Raw genomic sequence first — 27,153 nt, forward strand, 5'->3', positions numbered from 1 at the left:
ACGGTATATAACTTACCCTTCTTTCATATATCCGTCAATTATTCCAAAATTCCAATTCATGCCGCTTTAAATTAAAAATTTTCTTTAATCCATCACAATTGAATCTTGAAAGCCAAACCGCCATCACGAAAGTACGAATCAGGGTTGGGAAAAATCTTGTAATTCACTCTACAGTGGACCGATGCACGAGTTCACTAGGTTGACGTTTTAGCGGTGCCAAATTCACTCGTTGCCATGGCCACATAAATAATAAGGCACCGCTCAAACGTCAAATAGTGAACTCGTGCATTGGTCCGTAGCCAATCACAGTCAGCGAAGCCAGTGAAACTCACGCCCATCGCTGCTGTAGGCAAAAAGCCTTGAAAATAGCAAAACACCCGTTGCTAACGGCAACCCACAATTACTGTAGAAAAATGTTCTATTTCCCGCTGCATTTCCCGCATTTAGAGCCTTCAATGACACTCATGATTTAGAAAATTCGTGCAATCAACATAGGCTACTTGATGAGATTCACGTTTTTGAACTACTGTACTGGTTTTCGCGAAAATTCAAGCCTACTACTATTACCATACCCAGCACTGGTACGAATAATATAAGTAAATAAGGCTGAATTTTCACATCGGCAAATCACATAGCATTCATCGGTTTATATACATGACTTTCGTTCATATATAATCCAGAGTGATGGTAAATGAATGGTATACGATATCATAATGTATTTTATGTGTTCTTTAAATGAATATTAATAGATGCACATAACATGAGTCGGATTTTAATTATTGCGAGGGTATGTGAAGTTTTTTATACTTTCTAGGATATTAAATATATAGGATATTAAAGAAATTTTCTTGGTTCAATGTATGGAAGCTTTCAGCACAGACAAACAGACGTAATACTCTAACCACAGACAAACAGAGGTAACACTTAGAACAAATCTTGATCAAAATCATAGTCACGAAGACATGTATACGCCCAATGTTAAAATCGGTATGTTTGGCCGACGGGCCAACAGATGGCGGTAGTGTGTAAACATCGAACATGAATAAAAACGAAACGAGCGCTGCTGGTGGCGGATTGGCCACCTAACATATTTTTGAATCGACCGTTAAAAAGATGGTCGATGGACAATGATGAGAGTGTGACGTCTCTTTGTCCCTGCTCTAACTATTTTCATCGCACAGCAGAATAGCACCCAATTCTAATATTTGTTAGTTGGCAGACCACTCGTGGCGCTCGCATCACTTTTGTTCTAGATTGACGTTTGCTCACTACCGACACCTAGGTGGTAGCTACACTCTCGTGCAAAAGTTTGGGTTCACCCCCCAAAAAACATACAAAAGTTGTCTGTCCATATCGCTGTGTGGCAAAGAGTTACTCTTACTTCGTATGTGTTTTTTTTTTGTTCAAAAACGTCTTTTGAATTTTGTATTCTAATTTTTTTTCTTAAAGTTGTGACATTTAAAAAAAACACTGAAAAAACATGGCCAATTTCCTCATCATAGGATCGACCAAAATTTTTAATCAATATGCCATTAGAATCGTTATCCTATATTCTTTGAACTCACGAAATTTTGGCGTAAAAATCTGAAAACTATTCATAATCCATGAAACAGTTATTCAAGTGATCGTGCAAAAGTTTGGGTTCACCTGAGCCGCACGCAAATCATTTTTGTCAATATCTCTGCCATTTTCAACCGATTCTAATAGGTAGTTAATAGCATTTTCAAACGCAAATAATATCGCGTACATGATTGGTTTGAGATTTTACAGAATATTCGTATTTTAAGTAAGTTCAGGTGAACCCAAACTTTTGCACGATACATCATACTGAGGGGTGAACCCAAACTTTTGCACAATGACTTGAATGACTGATTCATTGATTTCGAACAAAGGAGGTACTGGCGGCTCTTTACTGCTATCCCAACGTGTCGCTGGTTCTAAAATGTAAACAACCATACAAAATTACGACCAGTGAATCAATTGTCACCCAACACGCAGCAACAAAGACATTGTCATCTCCTATTCTTGTTGCAACAATTCTATACCGCAACATCAGTTTATCATCACTTGAACAGAATATGACAATGATCGATCATCACGTGTGCAGCGATTTTCTGGGCTTCGCATTGCCATTTTCGAGAACTTTCTCCGAATTGGTAAACATTGACAACTATTGAACAGCATCCATAAAACAAATTTGGTTTTGAGTTACAAATAACTGATTGATCGCGAGTAGAAAAGGTTGCAATAATGTTGCGCCCTGTGATTGTCATGACAATTTTGGTTTTGATTGTATCTCTATCCGCAACAGTTGGGACAAACGGTTGTGAGCGAGCTTGCATTGTTGTTTGTTTTTCGTCTGTTTTGATGACAATTTGATTCACTGATTACGACCAAACAATGACAAAGGCGTAATCAATTTTATCGATAAACATCTATGGTCAACCCAATGCTGAAGAAATTAGCCATGTTATTTTCAGTGTGTTTTTTTTTAAATGTCACAACTTTAAGTAATAATTTAGTGTACAAAATTCAAGAAAAGTGTTTTGAAAAATACTTACAAAGTTAGAATAACTCTTTGCCTTTCGAAATCGCCATAGAGAGTTCAAATTGTGTATTCACAGAGATATGGACAAAACACTTTTTATATTTTTTTTTTTTTTTGATGAACCCAAACTTTTGCACGGAAGTGTACTTCGCGGTTGGCCAAATGAAGCATTTTTAGCATTCGGCGTAAAGGTTGATTTGCTACTGCCAAGAAAAGGAATCATATAACGCATTAATCGTGGCAATAGAAGATTGTAACGATTTTTGCCTGAAATTATTAATTATGTTTTTGACATTTGTTCCAATATTTCAACATTGGATATTCTATGTAACTCATTGGTACTATACCAGGGAGGAAGCTTCAGAATCATTTTCAAAATTGTATTTTGAATTCTCTGCTGAGCTTTCTTCCTGGTATTACAACAGCTAGTCCATATTGGTACAGCATACAACATGGCTGGCCTGAAAATGTGTTTGGATATTAAAAGCTTGTTCTTAAGACAAAGTTTTGATTTTCTGTTTACATTTGGCCTAAATGCCCTCAATGTGATTTTCGAAAGTTAAATGCTTATCTAGCATGAGCCCTAGATACTTAACTTCATCTGACCAATTTATTGGAATCCCTCTCATCGTGACAACATGTCTACTTGAAGGTTTTAAATAAAGAGCTTTTGGTTTATGTGGGAATATTATTAGTTAAGTTTTCGAAGCATTAGGAGAAATCTTTCATTTTTGCAAGTATGAAGAAAAAACATCCAAACTTTTTTGCAATCGACTACAGATGACACGCACACTTTGTCCTTTGGCGGAGAGGCCTGTGTCATCCGCAAACAAGGATTTTTGACATCCCTGAGGTAACTCACGTAAGTCAGATGTGAAAATATTGTATAATATTGGTCCCAAAATGCTACCTTGAGGAACATCAGCTCTTACTGAAATGTACGATTTGACAGATAACTTTGAATTATTCTAACAATGTATGTTGGAAAATTAAAGTTTTTTTAATTTTACGATCAAACCTTCATGCCAAACACTGTCCAATGCTTTTTCTATGTCTAGAAGAGCCAGACCAGTAGAGTAGCCTTCAGATTTGTTGGAACGGATCAAATTTGTTACACGTAAAAGTTGATGAGTGGTCGAATGTCAATGGGGGAATCCGAACTGTTTATTGGCAAAAATTGAATTTTCGTTGATGTGATACTGATGGAGGAAAACAAACTGATTAGACGATAGCTATAGCTAGCTTCTAGCGGACGATAGATATAGAAGCTTCTGCAGGATTTTTGTCTAGTTTTAAAATTGGTACAACCTTAGCATTTTTCCATTTGTCAGGAAAATATGCTAATCGAAAACATTTGATGAATATATCAACTAAAAATGATAAGCTACTTTCTGGAAGTTTCTTGATGAGGATGTAGAAAATTCCATCATTGCCAGGAGCTTTCTTATTTTTGAATTTTTTAATAATAGTTCTCACTTCTTCCAAATCAGTCTCCCAGGAATTTTCAAAAACGATCTCTTGATTGAGAATATTTTCGAAGTCCTGAGTAACTTGATTTTCAATTGGACTAGTAAGTCCTAAATTAAGATTGTGCGCGCTTTCAAACTGCATAGCAAGTTTTTGTGCTTTTTCGCAATTAGTTAGTAATAATTTGTTTTCCTCTTACAATGCCGGTATTGGCTTCTGAGGTTTTTCCAAGATAATTTCCAAAAGGGCTTAGAACCAGGGTCCTATTGAGAAATCTTATTTTCAAAATTTTTGTTTCTTAATTGTGCAATCGTAGATGGGTGAAAACAGTTGATATTTTATACGTCTATAAATGATGATTGCAACTCCCCATTATGATTGCACATTAGGCCGTCCCTTATTTTTCGAAAATGCGAAATGTTATAAGTTCGTCACTGTTAAGTGCTCGTTTTGATAAGAAAAAAAATCAGGTAAAAATTTGAGTACGTGGACGCTAAGTGGTCCCCCAACGACCCTAAAGGTATTAGATGTAGATGACCCTCGTGCGCCAAATCGAGCACGCTGCTCTAGTGTAGGCAACTTGAGTTTATAATCAGCATAATTTTTTGTTTTTTTTTTTTTGGGATGGTTCAAATACGTAACACAAAATTTGCCAATTTTTTATTGCCTGTTTCCCGGGATTTCCGCATTTCCCGGGAATACCGTATTTCCTGGGAAGTTCGTTTCGACGATATATTTTGCCAAGAAAGATTATATGCCATACAAAATAAAAGATCTTTCGAAGGATCATTTTTATGAATTAAGTAGGTTTATAAAATTCCTCATTAATTTTGTTTAATATAACAGTCATAATTTTTAACGGAAAACTGTAGTCGATTTTATTCTAGTTCTTGAAAAGATTAGTTCAATGTGAAGTTTTATCGATTTGTTAAGAATGAGCTACACATGGACTATTGCTCAATGTAATACACTTTTATTTTTTGGGGCGTTCCTTAGCTGAGTGCTTAGAGTCCGCGGCTACAAAGCAAAACCATGCTGAAGGTGTCTGGGTTCGGTTCCCGTTCGGTCCAAGATCTTTTCGTAATGGAAATTTCCTTGACTTCCCTGGGCATATAGTATTATCGTACCATGTTGATTCATATTACGGACACTTAAGGCCTCAGTGAAGTGTAACTCAACATAGAGCTTGCAAAATAAATCATTCTGTATGATTCTTCAGCGTTATCGAGTGTCGGAACCCCTAACTTTCGAATTATGGGTAAAAAATACGCTTCCGCGAATTGAATAATTTTAAATAATTCGAAATGTGTGGTCTTTGCATGAATTTTATTCCGGACGCTTCCTCACTTTTGCCTCATATTCCGGACAGTTTGATTCGAATTCCGGACAGCTCATGGAAATCATTAATAGAAAAGTCAGATCATCAGTAGAAATCGTCGAACCATTAAGTAGACTTCTAAGGTAGTTTGGCATTATGAATTTGCATACATTTTTATGAAAAAAGCTTTTTAAAAACCTTGTTATGTTTCCCATACAAAGTAGAGTGTCCGGAATTTGAAGCTGTCCGTAATATGAAAGAAAACGGTATCTGCCACACGATATATGAATGCAAAAATGGCAAAGAATGCTCTCAGTTATTAACTGTGGAAGTGCTCATAAGAACACGAAGCTGAGAAGCAGGCTCTGTTCCAGTGGGGCTGTTAATGCCAAGAAGAAGAAGAAGAAGAATACACTTTTCTGCGAAAAAAAAAAAATAAGTGACATGAATGCATTACTCAAAAAAGAGAAAATACCATACATATGTACTGGCATAAAATATAACATACATAAAATGCGAATAATTAAAAAAATATATTGAATTTGATTTATTTTCATGTATTGGAGAATTTCCCGGGATGTCATCCCGGGATGACAATTTTATTTCCCGTTTCCCGGGAAATTGGAAAACTCTAGGAATGAGGACCTTTTAACAAAACTATTTCGTTCTTCACTTTAACCACCCTAGTAGCATTTCGGGCCTTATCATAGTTTGATAGTAGTCTGATCTACTAGACTGCAAGACTACGGTAAGGGCTGATTGCTGCTATGGTACACAGTGACCATTTGAGCAACATTGCTTAGCAACGTCTGTGTGTTGAACGCAATAGAGGCTTATAAAAGCAAATGCTGGGAAGCAGCTTAGGGCAGATTAAAACTGCCATTACTAAAAAAGTAATAACTGTTACATGCACGTTATTAGCTGTAAGAAAATTAAACAGCTCGTCCTCTTTACCATTCAAGGAACGAGCATTCCAATTTAAAACATTTAAAATTTCATTTGGATCCATTAGAAAAACGTAATCCAATAACAATTTGATTAGTAAATTTCACACCAACTGCTTCAATCATAGTGGTGGCATTGAACAATGCATCAAAAATTAGATTCAATTGTTCAGTTGGAAAATTAAAATCAGAGGCAGACATATCTCTTGAAGTGGGTACATTTGATGATTTTCCGTTAGAATTTTCGGTAGACGAAGAGGGGGAGTAGGAGTTACCTGTGGCGGCAGGGTTTTTTTTTCCATTTGATTTGAAACAAGAAGAATGGGTACTCATATTACGAATAAAAGATGAGTTCAAATTACCTGCTACGATATCGGCAAAGGATTTTCCATGGGTAGTTACATTCGAATTTAAAAGATTCGAAAGGCTATCCGTCGGATTAAAATTAGTTTGTAAATGAGTATGATCATAAACTTCCTGATGGGTATGATTCTTAATCAAGCGATCGTTAACTGAAAAATGAGCATTATTCGATACTCTACCAGACAAATTCAGGAAACGACCGTTATCGTAACGGATATTACTGTTCATCTGCCTGGCACGAGCCTCGACGACTCGCCTACGCAAAGGGCAGGCCCAAAAAATTGACCTCTGATTGGCCCCACATTTCGAGCAAATAAACTTGTTGATATCTTCCTTCACTGGACAGACGTCCTTAGCGTGAGAGAAGAACCTCCGCAAATCATGCATTTAACCCGTATAGGCCTGAGTGAAAGCAAAATTACTGAAACCCTCACCGCTCTGCGAATTCATGACGGATTCAAATATTTTTTTGTCAGTTCACTGGCCCACATATCTAGTTTCTGGAAGTGGCCAGAGGAACTCGGAAATATTCCTGTGGCCGAAGTTATTCCGGTGGGTCACTGGGTCAAGTCGGCTAAAAAAGGGCTATTTTTTGGGACATGCCAAGTTACCTTTATTTATTTGCAATGGCAATCATTTTAATTTGCATAAATCATTAAGATCTGATATTCAACATTATAAATGAAGAGTTTAGCACCGTTTAAAATATACCGGATGTGGCCATTCGAACGTAATGCCCGGAAGAACCGGCTGTATATATGTTGGATACTAAACCGTTTCAACTCTTAAAAAGTAGAAATCAAACATAATTGTGCACTAAAATGCATTCCCATAAGCTTGGCACAGTTGTTCAGATACAAATTGACAGCTTTATCATAAGTTATGCCGATTCCGGAAATTATCTGTGACTTGAAGTTTGCCTACTTTCAGGGGCACAAACGCACAGTACTCTTCTCACCCGACCTGACCCAGTGATCCACCGGAATAACTCCGGCCACAAAAATATTTCCGCGTTCCTCGGTCCACTTCTTGAAACTAGATATGTGTGCCAGTATACTGACAAAAAATCGTTTGAATCCATTAGTAATTAGCTGAGCGGTGAGGGTTTTAGAATTTTTGCTTTCACTCAGGCCTATACGGGTTAACATCCATGCGGCAATTTTTTGTATCATGACCCCACTTTTGGCATCGACGACACTGACAAGGGAAGGTCACGATGGTGTTACACGGGGTTTTAAACAGGACTATTTTTGTTAGATTCTACATGTCGAAATATGAAAAAGCCCAAAGCCTTTCGAGTGATGGACCAGTGGTGTAGCCAGGAGGAGCTCTGAAATTATATTAAATTAATTATATTATTAAGCTAATTGTAAATTTGACAAAAACATTTTTAAGTGTTTATTGTGATGGTAGAGAACAGAATTGACATTAGGGACGATTCAAATATGACGTCCATCGTTTTTCGGGATTTCTAGACCCCCCCTCCCCCCTCTGTCACGCTCTTTCCAATATCTTATACACGTACTGTCACACTTTAGTAGACCCCCCCCCCCCCCTCCCCCAAATGATGGACGTCATTTTTGAATGACCCCTTAGGGCATGTTTAAAATGTATTTTTTCCATGTCATAGGCGCAAACAGGATGGGTTTCTTCTTGGTTTACTATTCTCATAAAACCAAATTTGTTTTGGTGTTCATATTCCATGTTAGTTACGTCAATGGCATAAAAATACATTATGAAAATATATAAATGTCAATTCTGTTCATTACTATCGTAATAAAAAATGAGAAAAATCTTTTTGACAAATTTTCAATTGACTCAATAATATTATATTCGTACAAAATAGACCCTTTCAGAGCCCCTCCTGGCTAAACCACTGGTCCATCACCCGAAAGGCTTTGGGGGTTTTCATATTTCGACATGTAGAATCTAACAAAAATAGTCCGGTTGAAAATCCCGTGTAACACCATCGTGACCTTCTCTTGTGAGTGGGGTTCTGGTAATTTCCTCTAGGTTTCTGGAAATGTTTCCATGTCACATGGACATAGAACATAAGTTTAGCTTTTTCTAAAGCTTTAATATTATTTAGATCTTTTTTGTTAAAGTGAACTAAATAATATTCTTGAGAAAGCCCTTTCCGAACAATGCTAGATTGGGTTCTCTTTTTCATGATGATTACTTGGACTGGGGAAAATCTAAGTAAATGATTTATTCCATTTTTGATCGCTTCAGGTGACTTATAGTCACTTGAGAGACCTTTCAAGGCGACTTTGAACAAACGTTCAGTTTTGTCGTCGTGAGTAAAAAATGTGTACTTCTTCTTTTCAAGATGTTAAGGAAGGAGTTCGCGATCTTTAAGAATTTCCGGCAAAACGCGACAGCATCCTTTCTTCGCTATTTATATGAAAACCTTGATTCCCCTAATAGAGTTCAAGATTTACTGCCTAAATCCTCCAAAATCGGAACAACTGACCATGCGATTCGTGGCACTCTTTGTTTCCTCACGTGAATCAAAGAACCCACGGCATTAAAAATTAACAAGGCAGGCTCTTTACTGATGGAAATATCAAGTTTGATTGTATTTTTTTTCGCTAATTTGTTCGAGGTGGATAGGAATGACGTCGTCAAGTAGCTGTCAGTTTTCGGAATAATTATATCACCTTTTTAAGGTGAAACAGTTTCGAATAAACTTCTAAGATTGCACTAAAACTTCAAAGTCACTAATCTCACGAAGAAAGCATCCCACAACAGTGAACTAATTATTTTGGCTTTGTGCACTGGCAGAATGCTTAAAATAAGAAGATCAGGAACGTTTGCCAACTATTTATTGTGTTTTGTGCCTTTAAAAACGTGAGTAGGGGGAGAAGTCGGCCATCTTTGGATTCCGAGATGTTTCACCTTAATACAGTGAGAGGCAAAATAAAGTGCCCACCTTACCAGTTTTCGAATTTCTCTCATTGATTTGGTTCAAATTAAAGTTAACACACCTAAATCTTTTGTGATATTTTATTTTTGATGTTCTTTTAAAGTTGCACTTACGAAATTTTGATAAAAAAAAGAATTTTACTTAAAGAAAAAGAAAATCAATTTGTATTGAAAAAAAAGTAGTGACAAAAATAAGTGCCCACTTCCTTCTTGGCCCCAGAAAAGATGATTTAAGAAAAATAAAAAGCAATTTAATAGTTAATGTGTCCTCCTTTGGCCTTAAGGACTTGCTGGAGGCTCTTCGGCATGCTTTTCACCAGGTTTTGTAGGTGTTGTGGATCTAGTTCTTCCCAGGCGCGCTCCAAGGCTTCAAAATAATTATTTTTGTTGGTAACACCAGTTTTTTCAACCCTGGCATCGAGAATCGCCCACAAATTCTCGATGGGGTTGAAGTCTGGGCTTTGTGGAGGCCATTCCAGCGGTTTAATCCGACAAGACCGGAAAAAAGACTTGGTCTTCTTTCCAGTATGCTTCGGGTCGTTGTTCTAGAGAAATATGAATTTCTCTTCAAGGCCCGTCTGGATCAGCGAAACCTCCAGATTTTCCAGCAAGATGTTAATGTAGGAATCTGCCATCATTATTCCGTCGATTTTCACGAGGTTTTCTACTCCACTCCATGAAAAACACCCCCAGACCATCACATTTCCTCCTCCATGCTTCACCGTTCCTTGGATGTGGTGCTCTGCATCACACACGAGCCCGCCGCTCTCGGTTAGACAGCTCGAGCTTCAGGAGCGCCACATCCAAGGAACGGTGACGCATGGAAGTGTGATGTGATGAAATGTGATGGTCTGGGGGTGTTTTTCATGGAGTGGAGTAGGAAGCGTCGTGAAAATCGACGGAATAATGACGGCAGATTCCTACATTAACATCTTGCTGGAAAATCTGGAGGTTTCGCTGATCCAGACGGGCCTTGAAGAGAAATTCATATTTCTCTAGAACAACGACCCGAAGCATACTGGAAAGAAGACCAAGTCTTTCTTCCGGTCTTGTCGGATTAAACCGCTGGAATGGCCTCCACAAAGCCCAGACCTCAACCCCATCGAGAATTTGTGGGCGATTCTCGATGCTAGGGTTGAAAAAACTGGTGTTACCAACAAAAATAATTATTTTGAAGCCTTGGAGCGCGCCTGGGAAGAACTAGATCCACAACACCTACAAAACCTGGTGAAAAGCATGCCGAAGAGCCTCCAGCAAGTCCTTAAGGCCAAAGGAGGACACATTAACTATTAAATTGCTTTTTATTTTTCTTAAATCATCTTTTCTGGGGCCAAGAAGGAAGTGGGCACTTATTTTTGTCACTACTTTTTTTTCAATACAAATTGATTTTCTTTTTCTTTAAGTAAAATTCTTTTTTTAATCAAAATTTCGTAAGTGCAACTTTAAAAGAACATCAAAAATAAAATATCACAAAAGATTTAGGTGTGTTAACTTTAATTTGAACCAAATCAATGAGAGAAATTCGAAAACTGGTAAGGTGGGCACTTTATTTTGCCTCTCACTGTATAATACACCGTGAAAGAACCTAGGTTAGAGGCGGCTTCGATTTGATGTTCGGAAAATTTGTGTGAAACATCGAATTGATTGCTCATTTCGATGCATTTATCAACATAAACTATATCACCCTTGGAAGAAAGCGCGCATTCCGGAGAAACGTCTTCTTCTTCTTGGCATTACGTCCTCACTGGGACAGAGCCTGCTTCTCAGCTTAGTGTTCAATGAGCACTTCCACAGTTATTAACTGAGAGCTTTCTTTGCCAAAGTTGCCATTTTCGCATTCGTATATTGTGTGCTCAGGGAAGTCAAGGAAATATCCATTACGAAAATATGCTTAACCGACCGGGAAACGAACCCAGACACATGGCTTTGCTTTATACCCGCGGACTCTAACCAAACGGCTAAGGAAGGCCCCATTCCGGAGGAACGTCCTTTCTTCCAGTTTGACAGTTTTGAAAACCAGTTTTTTGGAAAGAAGTTGTGAATTCAGAGATTCACCTTTGCTTTTGTTCGTGGTTACAACCATGTTTAGTGAATAAACAAAAAAAGACGTGATCTTCTAAGTGTTTTTTTCTCAAGACTGTGTCTAAGAAGGATTACTACCGCTAGCTTTTGCTAACGGATCCAACCAAAATTCGAAAAGGGATCAATAGTAGATCAAATAATGCTGAAAAATACTGCTTTATTGCTTTAGGAAGGTTCAATGCCTATGCCAATGTCAAAAATAAATCATTGACAAGTTAGATCGAGTCCTCCTAATTTCATCACTTTATATAAAAAAAAACTAACTAGTCGCAGTATCATTTCGTCATCCGGGAAAACCTGGAATTGGAAAACTGATTTTGAATGGACACTTTGTTACTAGTTGCGGTATTTTTATCTATAAAGAGTAAAACCTGCGCGCACATAGACTTTTGGTTGTAGGTTTTGAAAAGTGTCCCCAGCATTCGATACGCTTTTCAAAGTACCTACACATTTAATAATGCATATGCCATTTTCTTTTACATTCCAGGATTGTCGAGGATCTTTTCCAATCGTCAAGTGTACGTACTGTCGTACAGAGTTCCAGCAGACCAGCAAGGGAAGCACCGCCGCCATTTGCAAAAAATGTGACCAAAATGTTAAACAGTATGGAAAGCCGTCCGCTTGTGATCTGTGCAACATTATCGCTGCATTCATTGGATCCAAATGCCAAAGGTTTGTGTTTATTATTCATTATCTCTTCTTCTAAGTGACCCTGCATAGCCCTCAAATGGGATCCATTGTTCATAATTATGGTACGAGGCGGAGTATCTTTTTACGCAGTTTATCATAACTATGGACAATGGTCTCTTCTTTTTCCTTCCTCACCTCGTTTCACCAATCCATCCAACTCATAAAAAAACATCTTCTCAACTGTATCAGCACAAAAGAATAAGTTGCTGTTGCAAAGACTCCAAAATTACGTTTGATTATGACGCAAACATATTTGTACCATTCCCCCCGAATAGGTGTACAAACTCCGAGTTAAAGTACGGACCAGCGGTAACATGCGATCAATGCAAACAACGATGTGCCTTTAATAGGCCAGACTATAAGGTTAGCATCACGCCAACTTGAAGTGATGACCAACACCTATGCTAATCTACAAAACTCTCTAACTATCGGCCGATGATCCCTGGGGCTGCCCATTGAGGGGTTGACTGACCACACGCACACACTCATCCGTAACGTGGGCACTGAACGATGTTTGAAAAAGAAAGAAAAAAGAACCGAGCAGACGTTCGGTTCAGGACAATCCGAAAATTGAAACCGAATTTTAATGGAGGTGGATCTAGAGTTAAGATAGATTTTAACGAAAAGAATCAAAACGAATAAAAACCATGTACATGATTGTAATATATTGATAAGACGATTGAATGAAATCAAAGAATGCGATTATAGAACTCAATGCTAGGAATTCTAAGTTAAAAAAAAAAAAACTAAAATAACGAATATCGTTTGTGTGCATATTAGGGTGGTTCCAAATATCGATTTTTCTCCACACCGCTCAATCAATACTCGGTCAAAATCTGAGTATCTTCCCAAAATTTGAGCTCATTTTGGATAAAAACAATCCCTTCGAAGTTTGTATGGGAGTAACTATGGGATGACCAAGCAAGTGTTCGCCCACGTGCTATTGAGAGTTAGAGCAACGCTGATACTGTGAGATACATTCGTCAGCTACAACTGCAAAGTTGTAATTGACGAATGTATCTAACAGTATTAGCGTTGCTCTAACCCTCAAAAGTACTATGGTGAACACTATGATCGATTGAATGATTTGATTGCTTTTCCCATAGTAATTCCCATACAAACATTGAGGGGCTTGTGGAGTCTCAGTTTTCATACTAATGAGAGGACACTAAGAATTTGATCTAGAATCGAAGGAGTAGTGTGGAACAAAAACGATATTTTGAACCATCTCAGCATAATTATTGCTTTTGAAGACTTTGTTATACAAATAAATAAATTACCTTGCGAAATTTGTATCTTTTTCGTAAAAATGAACATTCGTCGCTTTTGCATGAAAACACGTGATATAAAAGCAAAAATTCAAACACATCATAATTAGTTTTTAATGTTACCAAAGTTATATAAAGTACTTATCTCTGAACAAATCATCTCAAGGAAGTAGACAATCCAAGCGAGTGAACAACACCTATTAAAAAAATCTCAAATGTACGAAAACCAGAAATTTTAAACAGACTTATTATAAAGTTTACGCTCATAGTTATTCGTCGATAAAATTCCACATGTAATGGATTAACCCAATTTTTTATGTAAAATCTACTCTTCCAGTTGGAACAAGGATTATTTGGAAACAGTCAGTGTAGCTACCTATAACAACGAAAAAGGATGAAATGATAAAAAAATAAAACCAAAATACCGTACTGTTACGAAATAATGCAAATCTAAGGACACGATTTTTAGATAGATAGATTGCCTCTAATAGTTAAACTAGGCTAATAATAATTGAGTAGCAGATTAGCAGAATGCTTTTAATATTTAGGTATTGTTCACTGTAGCTTCCACGAAAGTTTGCCTAGCACACTTATCCAAGAAAACATTATAATTATTCATTTAAGTACCTGGACTCTTTCTGCAATCAAAACTGCAGTTAGTAGTGACATTTAGGATAAAATTTGGTCAAGTACAATTAGTCGAATAACATGAAATAGCAACTATGCTTGAAGTATTCACTATGAATTTGATTGCAAGTAGTATGGATAATGGTTATGATAAACAGTTTACTAAGTATACGAAAACTCTTTTTTACAAACAAGTTTAGGGTTAACGAAATTCGCGATAACACTGCGGAACACAGTTTTGTCTGAAACATCAAAGTACTTAATTAAGGGTTGCTGAATCCATTGCCTTTTTCAGAAATATCATAGCACGTCTAGTTTTTGAGATATTTGTTGTTGAAAATGCTAAATTTGACTATTTCAGCCAACTTGCATGCAAGTTTGCCAGCTTGTACGGCAATTTAGTTGCTTAATTTGCCTCAGAACTCAAATTTCATGTGTATAACAATACTTATCAACAAACTTTATAATTGGGTTAATTCTACGAGTGGCATGAGGTGACAATAGTCGGTGTCATATAGCGAGGTGACAATTCTTGACTCGAGTGAAGTGACTCTCCATTTGATTTGTACGGCGAGTCACTTCATTCGAATCGAGAATTGTCACCTCGCTATACGACACCGACAATTGTCACCTCACGCCAGTCGTAGAATAAAGCCATATATCTGAAATTGAAGTTAAAGTCCTATTTTGCATTACATTTGGATTAGACCCCAAAATTTGTGATAAATCATTCTTTAAATTTTATGTAAATATCAATGAAACCAGTGTTTTATGCAACTTCTTAACGATCTGTAGCTAAAATTGTAACGCGCTAGAACATTTCTGAGAACGGCATCAGATTCAACATCCCCAAATCTACTAGAGACACATCATTAGATCCTTGAGACACGCAAAAATGTCATTTTTGTCAAACTGTGTAATGGGTGACTTACAGCATGCTTTAACGATGCATTTCAAGAGAGTTTGTGTAACCAATATGGACCATTTAAAAGTCTAGTTTTCTTTTGTATATTTGAACAACAAGTAACGAACGATTTTTTCATCGGGTTCGGATTATAATAGGGTGATTCGAGATATCATTGAAAAGTTTAGAATTGCCGATAAGCACACGTCTCTGTTGTAGTGATTCTAAACCCTAAGAGGGAACACGAGTTTTAGTTTCCTTATGTATAACTTTTTTTTTTGTTTCTAAACGAAAAGACTTCCGGTTTGTTGCAGTCTCTTCTATGTGTATTAGAAAATCTTGAAATTAGTAATAAAAGAAAATCATCGACTACTAGATGGCACTATCTATGACCAAAATGTAATAGGGTCCTAAAGTCATGTTCCAAATTTAGTACCAAACGCGTAAATTTATGCCAAAAACACGATTTTACTCAGTTTTTAAATTTTTTGTTTGTTTAAAATGAAAAGGTAAAGGATGTATTTTGTATTTCGTGTTCCTCCAGAATGTAACCCCAGTGTTAACACTTTTTAAAAAGTAAAACCACAGTGGAAATGTTCGTGCGAAGTGAACGTCAAACATGATCAAAAGTGTCAAGGTTCAAATTTTGACCAATTTTTAAAATTAAAGTTCAAAGTGTGGTGCTTCCTTGAAAGGGCAAATAGCCCACTGGAAGCATTAACGTGTAGTGTCTTTTAAAAAATACACAGATACAGCCGTTATTTGAGTGGGAAAATCCGACCAAGTAGTAGCAAGGACAAGCTCTGTCGTGTTTTCAATAATAACAAGATTTTATTAAAAATTTTAGAACCCTATTCCATGTTTTCCGTACAAACTCTAAGGCCCCCCAGAGTTAACCCTCAAAGCCCCGGGATAGACCTTTTATTTTCAATCGACTGGTGCTCAAAAATAAATAAGTTTAACGAAATGTGGTTTTCACTATGATCGATGGGATGAGTTAGACTTCCTGCGAGTGGGGTTTTCAAACCGGAAGTTCAGGTCTAGACATGATTTACAACCGGAAATAAGTGTTCCCTAGTCACATATTTTACAAATTTAATAACGAAACAAATGTCAAATGTTAGGTTTTAGCTATTTTTAAACATTATGTATCGGACCAAGGCAAGAATGCATCATTTGATTTATTTTCTTGTATGGGACGAAAACCGGAACCGGGTTCCGGAAGTACTTTACGGATTGGTGCCGCGGTCAAGAAACACATGTAAATTTGTCCCAAAGCGACAATGCGGCTACTTGAACGTCGTGAATTCATCTCAGAAAACCAATGCACGACATCAACTCTCAATACACCTGATTCTGTTTTTGCACGGATTTCTTTTACACGGCCGTGCAAAAAAAGTTTCCATACAAAATTTTTTGCCAAAACCTTATTTTCACATGAAACGTCGAGAAATGGTGTTACTTTTTTTACACGGTTTTTGAAATTTTGAACTGAAAACTTTTTTTTGCATGGTACGCATCCCCCGTGCAAAAACAGAATCGGGTGTATTGTCAATTTTACCATGTGGCCAAGGCTGGGTTGTAGGGTCACTTCCGGTGAACCGGGGGACAAACATGAATGAAGTCAAAACTAAGCATGCGACTGCTCGAACGTCATGAAATAGTCTAAGCGTTACTGTAAGAATATGATTCTTGCCTATATGGACACTTCGGCCAGATTTCCAAACATTGACCGGATTCTGAGGTCACTTCCGGCAAATCTAGAGACAAACATAAATTACAGGTAAAACTAGACATGCGACCGCTCAAACTTCATGAAAGAACCTCAGCATTGCTGTAAGACCATGCTTTTTGCCTGTATGGACACTTTTTCCAGATGACCAGACAATGGTCGGTTTCTGGAGTCACTTCCGGTGATTCAGGGAACAAATAGAAAAAAAAGTAAAACTAGAAATGCGACTACTCAAACTTCATAAAACAACCTCAGCGTTGCTGTATGAACATGCTTTTTACATGTACTGATACTTCGCCCATAGAACCAGACAATATCCAGATTTTGAGTTCACTTCCGGTGAATCAAGAGAACATGTTTCTTGCATGTATCAAAACTTCAGCCAAATGTCCGGATTTTAAGATCCGTTCTGCTGAATCAGGAAACAAATATGAAAAAAAGAAATTAGGTCTCTTTTATCAAAAAATGTGTACAACATTCTTATAGCTTGTGTATTTGATTGTATTTGACAATTGCCAACAGCAAAGCAGAGTTTGGGCGATTTTATGAAGTTTGAATAGCCGCGCTCCTCTTTTTATACTTTATTCATGTGTGTCTTCTGGTTCACCGAAAGTGGCCTCAAAATCCGGTCATTGTCTGGTCGTCTGGCCGAAGTGTCTCTACAGGCAAGGATCATGTTTTTACAGCAATGCTGAGATTATTTCATAAAGTTTGAGCAATCACAAGCCTAGTTTAGAGCTTCATCCATGTTTGTTTCCTGATTCACCGGAAGTGACCTCAAAATCCGCTCATATTCTGATTATCTGGCCGAAGTATCGATTGATGCAAGAAGTATGTTCTTACCACAACGTTGAGGTTATTTCATGAAGTTTCAGTAGTCGCATTTCTAGTTTTACCTATTATTCATGTATGTTCCCTGAATCACCGGAAGTGACCTCAGAAACCATTGTCTGTTCATCGGGCCGAAGTATACAAGTATAAAATACAAACAAAAGCACGTTCTTATAGCAACGCTGAAGTTATTTCTTGAAATTTGAGCGGTCACATGCCTAGTTTTGCCAATTATGTTTGTTTCTGATTCACCGGAAGTGACCTCAAATTCCGGACATTGTCTGATCATCTGGCCGAAGTGTCCATACAGGCAAGAAGCATGTTCTTACAGCTACGCTGGGGTTCTTTTATGAAGTCTGAACGGTCACATGTCTAGTTTTACCCGTTATTTATGTTTGTCTACAGATTCACCGGAAGTGACCTCAGCATCCGGACAACGTTTGATAATCTGGTCTAAGTGCCCATATAGGAAAGAAGCATGTTCTTACAGCAACGCTGAGACTATTTCATGAAGTTTGAGCAGTCGCATGCCTAGTTTTGAGCTTCATCTATATTTGTCTCCTGGTTCACCGGAAGTGACCCTACATTCCAGCCTTGGTCATATGGTACAATTGACAATATTGAGAGTTGATGTCTTGCATTGGCTTACTGAGATGATTTCATGACATTCAAGTAGCCGCATATGTTGGTTCAGGTCAAATTTACATGTGTTCCTTTGCCTCGGCTCCTACTCATAAAGTACTTCCGGAACCAGGTTCCGGTTTTCGTCTCATGCAAGAAAATAAATCAAATAGTGTATTCTTGCCTTGGTCCGTTATATAATGTCTAAAACTAGCTAAAACTTATCGTTAAACCTTGGTTTCGTTGCCAAAGTTATAAAATATGTGGCTAGGGAACACTTATTTCCGGTTGAAAAACATGTCCAGACTTGAACTTCCGGTTTGAAAACACCACTCGCAGAAAGTCTAACTCATCCCATCGATCGTAGTGAAAACCGCATTTCGTTAAACTTATTTGCTCCTGAGCACCAGTCAATTGAAAATGAAAGGTCTGTCCCGGGGCTTTGAGGGTTAATGGATTCTGCAAAAAATTTCACAGTAGCCTCTGAGCGTCCAAATGGACAAATTTGAAGGTGTAACTTATGATCCTTTCGGTTTGATTTTTCTCATTTAAAAATGGACCACCTTAATTACCACACTGAATACACGAAGCGACCAATATATTTTAAACGTTTACACTCAATTTGAACCAAAGCCGATAATGATGTTCACCGAGGCCAAGGAAATTATTTCACGAACAAGATATCTTTAGCATGCCCTTAGCTTGTTCTAGACTCTGGCAATGTCATGGAAGTATTGAGAAAGCCTTTGCTAATTTGTGTAGTAATGTCACAACCATATCTTGTCTGATTGGTCTCATTTTTCTATAAAGAGATACATCAACAAGAGTTCCAGCATTATTTGATTCAATGTTTCGGGATGATCATAAAATATTACTTTGGAATCCTCAATAATTTGCAAGATTCCAATCCGATTCCATACTGAGCTTTTTTTTAACGGTGGATTCAACAAATGTGCAAAAAGTGGGAAGATACATGATATCGGTTTGATGTTATCAGTGCATTTTTTCTCTTAACCCTTTCTTTCCTCTACCATGGGAGAATCTCATTAATTTTCGACGAATTTGAAACGAACCGAATCAAATAAATGCCTACTGTGCAATAGTTACTAAAATATGATTCCATTTTCATCAGAACCATGCAACAGCAAACTATTATTTCAATAGCAATACTATTAACGAACGATTTTTTTACTATTCAAGAACAACGATCTGTTGAGGCCGATTGAAAAAAAACCCTTTGCACAATTTTTTGGTAAAGCAATAAACGAAACGCTTCATGGCCATGCTGAAGGTTTTATTATCGATGCACTCAATCGAAAAAGTCTTATAATTATTATTGTTTGTAACACCATGCATTTTGTTTAAGATGTTTTGGGTTTTTGAAAAACACTCTTTTAATTTAAATGTGCTACATTGGCTACATGCTGGCTATGCTGCTTTAAAAGCGTGTTAAGAAAATTATTTATAATTTTAAAAATTGGAATTCGGTGGCAACTCTGTAAGATACAGCTTCCTAGAAATTTAGCATAAAGAACTACCTACTTGGGGACCTCTATGGTTTACTTTGGCATAACGAGTTTTTGCCGGCCTCAAGGTCTGAATCTTTGTATACCTTCATCTGACCATAGTCTTAATGAAGTATGGTTGGGAAAGCTTCAAATAGGCATGAAACCGCATCTCTTTGAAACAAATAAAAAAATATATTATGATTATTTTATTTTGATAAAATATACTGCTTCGCGACTAAAAATGGATGAACCAACGTGCGAAGTTCGATTTTTGATCAACTTCGCCGTGTCGCGAGTCACTTCGCTATAGTGCGCATCTATGCCCTCCGCCGTGTGCATTATGCGCACTATTGAGAATCGAGTTGCGACACGGCGAAGTTGATCAAAAATCAAACTGTTGTATACATTATGATTAACAATTAATTAATTGAACAATTTAGTTATTATTAAATCACGAAAATTTAGCAATTTTGATCAATAATTACATGCAATTAAAATATATTTTTGTTTGTGGAAAATGCTAGAACTCTTTAAAGAGCATTTCCGTGTAATGTAGAACATTCCATTTCAATGCATAAGTGCACTATATAATTAAAGATATTGCGATATTGCACGAAATGTCACAGAAATCAATAATTATTTAGTGATCGATAGTAGGTACCTAATGAATATCTTGTAATTCTGATTGATGATTAATAATGAAATTAGGAAATTTAAATGAGACAGATCAATGATAGAATTTAAACAATGGTTATTTATAACAGAATAACAAGAATCATTAACGCCCTAGTTATTTGCATAAAAAGACTATGTCTATCAAGTTGTATGCGCTAAATTTCAAATCATGGTAAAAAGTTGAAAAAAATATTCATTCACGCTGAAAAATTGTCAGAATTCTGTAGTTGAAAATAATGTAATGAAAAATCATTTGTTTCATAGTAGTCATGTGAGAATTGTCGGTGTCGTATAGCGAGATGACAATTCTCGACTCGAGTGAAGTGACTGGCCGTGCAAATCAAATGGAGAGTCACTTCACTCGAGTCGAGAATTGTCGCCTCGCTATACGACACCGACAATTCTCACATCACGCCACTCGTAGAATAAGCCCAACTGTTTTCCAAAGGGATGACGTCCTATTTTTTCACTATGGAATTTGACAGCTTGAGCTGTGCCTCCTTATCGGGAGCATAATTTATACTCCGGAGTCAAATTCCACTCACACACCTATATGTTTCGGATGTTTACCTTTTCCAACGAGAGAAAACAGTACAAAACGCATGAAGCGCAACGAAATCTGCTAAAGCTGATGATGGTGATGAGCTGCAGAAAAGCAAATGTTTCTTCAGAAAATCAAACCATAGTTAACAGACAAAAAAAGGAAGTGTAAATCAGTTTCTTCAGAACGAAACGCAAGTAATGCGTTGAATTTGTGTGCCGTGGTTCATTTCCCCACATTTGCACCAGCTACGGAGCTGTCCATTAATTATTTTGGATTTTCATACAAAAAATCTTATCATGGGGGGAGGGGGGGTTGAAAAATCCCAAAAATTGTCTTACGTAATTAATGGACCGTCCCTACTTTGTTGATGTGCACATTCGTATGGGTAAGCTCCGCTATCGTTTTATAATGAGCAACAGAATAAGATATTCTTAGCAATCCCTTGAAAATTTCAGAATTTTTGAGATTAATTAAAATCAAACGCACAATTTGAAACTCTTTTTTTTAAGTTGTGTTCTGTAATGTATGATTGTTTTTAAAATTCTAGGCAAGGATCATTTGATCTCTGAACCAGTGCCGGATTTGGGCTTCAGGGGGCCCGGGTCAGATCTTATACAGGGGGCCCCTTTATACAAAATTCAGCACGTTTTAAGATTCCACAAACTTACATATTGAATTTGAGTTTTGAACGAGAACCCAAATTCAAAGCAGTATACGTGACATTTTCGTTTGTGAGCTCGTTTGTGAAATACATTAAAAAAAAATTTGACTGTTTTGAAGCTTTCCAATAATGTTTTGAGGTCATTTTTGCATACAAATGGAAATATATAATAATTCGTGAGAGCTTGGCTCGTTTTTTGGCTTATATATAATTTGTATTGAGTGAAAAATTGCTGAAAGTCTTCAAAGCCGTTTTCTCCAAAGCTCCTTTTGATTCTATTTAGTACAAGTTTCCAGTTTTTCTCTGGTTGCCGCACCCTCTGAAAATAAAAAAAGAAAGTATTTACAGTACTAGTAAAAATAAAGTACACGACGCCAATTGACCTGAAGTTTGAACTGCATGTTGGAAATAAATCATCAAATTCTAAGCAAAAGTATCTAAGTTCTAAAATTCCGCCCATTTTGACAAAAATGTCAAAATTTTGATACTTAGATATTTTGAAAATAGAATATATGCCTTATGATAAATTTTCACATTTCAAAAATATTCCAATTTGAAAATTTTGTCACTTTTCTCAAAATAGTAGTTTTTAAAAGCTTCCAATTTCTTGAACTACTACTACTCACTGCTTTAACTAACTTCTTTCTTTTCTTGATACATTTCCAGTAACTAAATCAAATTTCAAGTTATACATGTGATATAGTTCAATTTTCAGGTCAATCGGCCCATTAGAATCTGTTATACAGTTCCCTAAAATTGATCATTTTTGTATGAAAAACGGTCTTCATGTACTTTATTCTTACTGTATATTCTATCAATTATATTCAAATTTTACTTCAAGTCTTTACTGATATCAAAGAAAACTTCATCAACTACGGAATACAACATAGAAAAGTATTTAAAAATAATGACTACCGCGTCACAAAAGAATTTTCCCTACGCTTCAAGTTTATGATAGAATGGCAAATATGTTTAAATTCTAAAGTTCTGATAGGAGCCAGATTAACTCTATGATTGAATATTCATTATTTTTTGTAATATATTGAAGGATAATAATAGATCAAACCATACCGTCAAATTAGACAAAGAAAAAATAATAACTCAAATATTGGAAAGCTGACTTAACGTTAGAATTATAGAGAAACTTTAAAGTAGATGGAGTACCGTGTACCTTTTAATTCCGCTCCTAAATTTAGGAGCGGAATTAAAAGGTACACGGTACTCCATCTACTTTAAAGTTTCTCTATTTGAGATTCTGCTCAGAGGATTCGAACATTCATTAAAGAGTTAGAATTATATTTACAATTGTCTAATGGGAAAATTGTGTAAGGTATTTCAAAATGCTTTATGTTTTTAATTTTCATTCCTGGCCCCCCCGAGGAATGGCCCGAGGGGCCCGGGGCATTTGCCCCCTTGGCAACCCCCCTAAGTCTGGGCCTGCTCTGAACTCATAAACAGATATTACATTCGTGGTAGAATTAATTTTTTTGGCAACTTTCAATTTCATGAAATTGTGATGTCTGCCGTTTTAGGGCTGAAAGTCTCAATAATAAAGAAAGAAAAAAAATCTCTGCCTATAAACATTTTTATAATACATGGCCTTCAAAATTTACTTCTATATGATTTGTGAAATCAGCTCTGTTCACAAAATCTCTAATGAGGATTATAATATGGGTAATGAATCATAATTGGATTATCAGGATGGAAAGTCATTACCTTATAACAGCACCTCCACAGTTGTTAACTGAGAGCTTTCTTTGCCAAGCTTGCCATTTTCACATTCGTATATCGTGTGGGAGGTACGGTGATACTCCATGCCCAGGTTGTAGTGGTTAGAACACACGACTCTCACGCCGAGGACCTGGGATCGAATCCCATCCCCGAAATAGTCACTTATGACGTAAAAAGTTATAGTGACGACTTCCTTCAGAAGGGAAGTAAAGCCATTGTTCCCGAGATCAGTGAAGCGTATAATACATTTTTGATGCTATTGTCGCCTTGCTGTTACATTCACATGCAAGAGGTTTCAAAACATTCATTTGTGACATTCAGGTTGCTACTGATACATTCTTACTGCAGCCATGAATGTATTACCTGACATGGATAAGAGTAGCGTGCAATTCTTTTCAGCCTCCCATGAAGGTTATGCTGTTGTAGATGACGGGAATGCGAAATGAATGTAAAAAACAATCACGACGCAGCTGCGATCATAGCGACAACTCTTCATTCGTTTGCTTCTGATCCAAATCGCCACTTCAAAACAGCTGCGTTTTCACTGCTGCACAATGTACAGCAGTACACTATTTGACGTTTGAGCGGTCCCGTGTTTTTTACGTGACCATGGCAACGAGTGAATTCGGCACCGCTCAAACGTCAAATTAGTGAACTCGTGCATTGGTCCATGGACCTTTGCACGAGTTCACTAATTTGACATTTGAGCGGTGCCGTATTCACTAGCTACCATGGTAACGCTCAAACGTCAACGACTGAACTCGTGCATTGGTCCATTGGAGGAGAGGGCGTTCATTGGAAGCAACAAAAAAGTGGCACAAACGGAGCACCAGGTTTTTTTTAGGTTTGCTTCTACCCTCTTTATTCGTAGGTTTCTGCTTCGAGCCGTTCTCGCACAAGGTGCTGTCCATAAACAACGTAGTCATCCATGGGGGGAGAAGGGCGGGGGTAGTTTGTTTGACCAAAGATCACGATCGGCACATTTTTTTTGTATAGACGAAAAACCGACCGACGAAGGAAGAGGAGTCTAAAAATAGAAAAATAACCCGTGAGTTATGGACAGCCCTCAAGCTGGTGTGGCTGGTTGATAGAAGAATGAAAAGAGAAACATATTTCAATCGGTGCACATTGTGAGTGGCACATTATGATAATACAGTTTAACGTCTACTACAGTAATTCATTACAACCATGATACATTTATTGCTGACCAAAAAATAGTCACAGTCGCGCATGACTTTTATTTTCAGTATCACATGAAAGTTTTTGTTGCATGAAAGTCATGGTAGTCTATGTGTGATTGTCACGCTCACTACAGTTTTTGACGGTACATTTTGGTTCACTGCCCGAGATGAACTTAGCCTGTTGTTAATAAAAGATAGATAGAAGTGTTTATTTTCATTGTCGTTTTCTTGTACATTTTGATCAAATCAGACTAATGAAATAAACGAAGGTTTCTTCTATATTGATTAGAGAATCTTCAAATCAATTATGACATATTTGGTCGATTTTTTTTCCATACAAACTTCAAGCTTGTTTAACTTGAAATTTATAGAAGAATTCGTTAAAAATACTTGCAGAAAATTCTTTTGTAATCAGATGTAAAAAAAGAGGATCCGGAGATTGATACAAGACTTACCCATAGGTTTTTCATGAATTCCTTTAAAGATTTCTCGAGAAACACCCTCAGAAATTATTTTAATGATTTTTATGTAGACAAATACCGTCAGAAACATATTTCAATATCCCTCCAATAATTCTTCGAATTCTTCTCTGTACAAGTCATTCTAAGGAGCGTCATACGCAACATCCAGTAATTTCCATAAAAACGCAGTAAAAATTTGCTCAGGGATTCTTCCGCAATTTCCTTCAGAGAATATTACATTGATTTTTTCAATGCCCGAGGTTGCTTTTCGCATTTACAACTCTTAAAATATATGAAATATCTCAGAACGTATTTGGAACATCGATGTACAATTTTAATGGTGAATCTTTCCAAGTGTCAAAACATTAGATCTCTAGCAGAAGTAGTCAATTTAAAACCAATCATCCAAAAAAGCTAGTGTCATAGGAAATCAAACTTTTAAATATTTTAAAAATGTAAAAATGGCTAAGCGGCTCCCAAAGGAAGAGCGAACTGAACTGAGCAAGATAATTTAGCTACATTATATTAGGCACAATGATAAACGATTACCAATAGTATATATTTTTTTTCTCATACGAAATTTGTCGCTTCTGCGCGGGGTTTGATGAGGGCAAAGCCTAAATTTTTTTACTCAGCACTAGCGCCCCACAGATGGTAGCTGGCTTCAAGAACTAACGCTTTCTTCAGGGCGTTGAAAAAGAGCGATTCACTCCCTGTTGCGCGACAAGCGCCGTAACCGCCGTAACCTTTAGTACCTTTCGCTCTCTCATTCTTCGTGTAGTGTTCTCCAAAAACTCACGATGTACTTTCCCCTACCCGAACCAAAAGAAAGAAGCAAAAAGTGCTTTGCCATTCAAGCAGGCACTTTTTCTCTCTCTCTTTCTTCTGCCTTTGGGCGAATTGGTTGTTTGGCTGTGTATGCTGAGAGTGCGAAGCTGCAGCAAACTATATTTGCATGCATCCCTGGGTGCGTAACGGTAGCAACGTGTCAATAAAGCCGAAAAAACGAAGGTGAAAAGAATCGGTTCGTTTTTTTCTGGATCAGTATCTGTGTTTTCAGTATAGATAAAAAATCATTTCAAATTTACTTATATCGAATCTTTCAGTCACTGGTTGGGTGTAGCTCTAGAGGTCTATTGATTTCCGACTAATTTGAGGCAAACCGAATCAGATGAATATTATTCAATAGTTACTAGAACATGATTCTATACTTACTAGATTAATTTTTGATTTTCGAATTTAGCTCCTTTTCAATATTTTTGTTGAAACATTTCCTATAAAAAGGCTTTTTCCGTAAAGAAATAGTCGATCAAAGTAGTGGGAAAGAAATGGTTAAATTAAATTGTAGTTTGTTCAGTATAATCAATATCACCAAACTAATGGTAAAATATTAAATGGAAACATTTTTGAAAAATGTTTGAAATTTTACACATCTATTAGTGTTTAAACTTAAAAAAATACAAATTTCAAAATTGTATAGTGTGGTGTGGCAAAGTGAGCCAGTGGTGAAAAAGAAGATGAAAGTAACAAAAATTATTATCTTTTGTATATTGTAGTTGCTTGCTTTTGCTTTGATGCATCTAGCAGGAATTTGGAATATCAATAATTTGTTCTACTTGGCATTACGTCCCCATTGGAGCAGTGGTTTTCAGAGAGGTTTCTATTCCAATGTTGCCATTTTCGCACATTCGTATATCGTTTGGCAGGTATTATGTTATTCTATGCCCAAGGAAATTTTTCGCACCTTATTCCACTCGTAGAATAAGCCTATAAGTCATTTGTCATAGCATTTTTCATCAAGAACAGGCATTTTTTATATAATTCTGATTTTGACAAATGACCCACTTCCTTTGCAGAATACGGTCCCCCTAAAACTCCATGTAAACCACATGCCCATTAGTTAATAGCTAGTTTATAAGGTAGATAAGTTAAGTTAAGAATAAGTTATAAGTAAAAAAAGATCCATCTTGATTAATTCACTACAAATTGTTACTTTCAGTGCCCACGTTGCAACGTTATACTTTATTGAAAAGAAAAAGAAATTTTAAGTGTCAAATAAAACTCCCGCACTT

General features: G+C 36.8%; 1 protein-coding gene across 3 annotated transcripts in view; it reads left to right on the top strand.

Annotated features, from left to right (window-relative positions):
• LOC5572208 (serine-aspartate repeat-containing protein C) overlaps positions 1-27,153 on the top strand; it is a 47,868-nt gene that overhangs the window by 15,309 nt on the left and 5,406 nt on the right. For 2 of the 3 annotated variants that reach the window (XM_021843088.1, XM_021843089.1), the window contains exons 2-3: positions 12,135-12,319; positions 12,613-12,700. In XM_021843088.1, the coding sequence (XP_021698780.1) occupies positions 12,135-12,319; positions 12,613-12,700 (273 nt within the window). Of the gene's footprint in view, positions 1-12,134; positions 12,320-12,612; positions 12,701-27,153 lie in introns of those variants that run through there. The other variant, XM_021843090.1, reaches the window with a different exon arrangement.

The sequence above is a fragment of the Aedes aegypti genome, chromosome 2 (genome assembly GCF_002204515.2).
Source record: "Aedes aegypti strain LVP_AGWG chromosome 2, AaegL5.0 Primary Assembly, whole genome shotgun sequence".
NCBI classification, from domain to species: domain Eukaryota; kingdom Metazoa; phylum Arthropoda; class Insecta; order Diptera; family Culicidae; genus Aedes; species Aedes aegypti.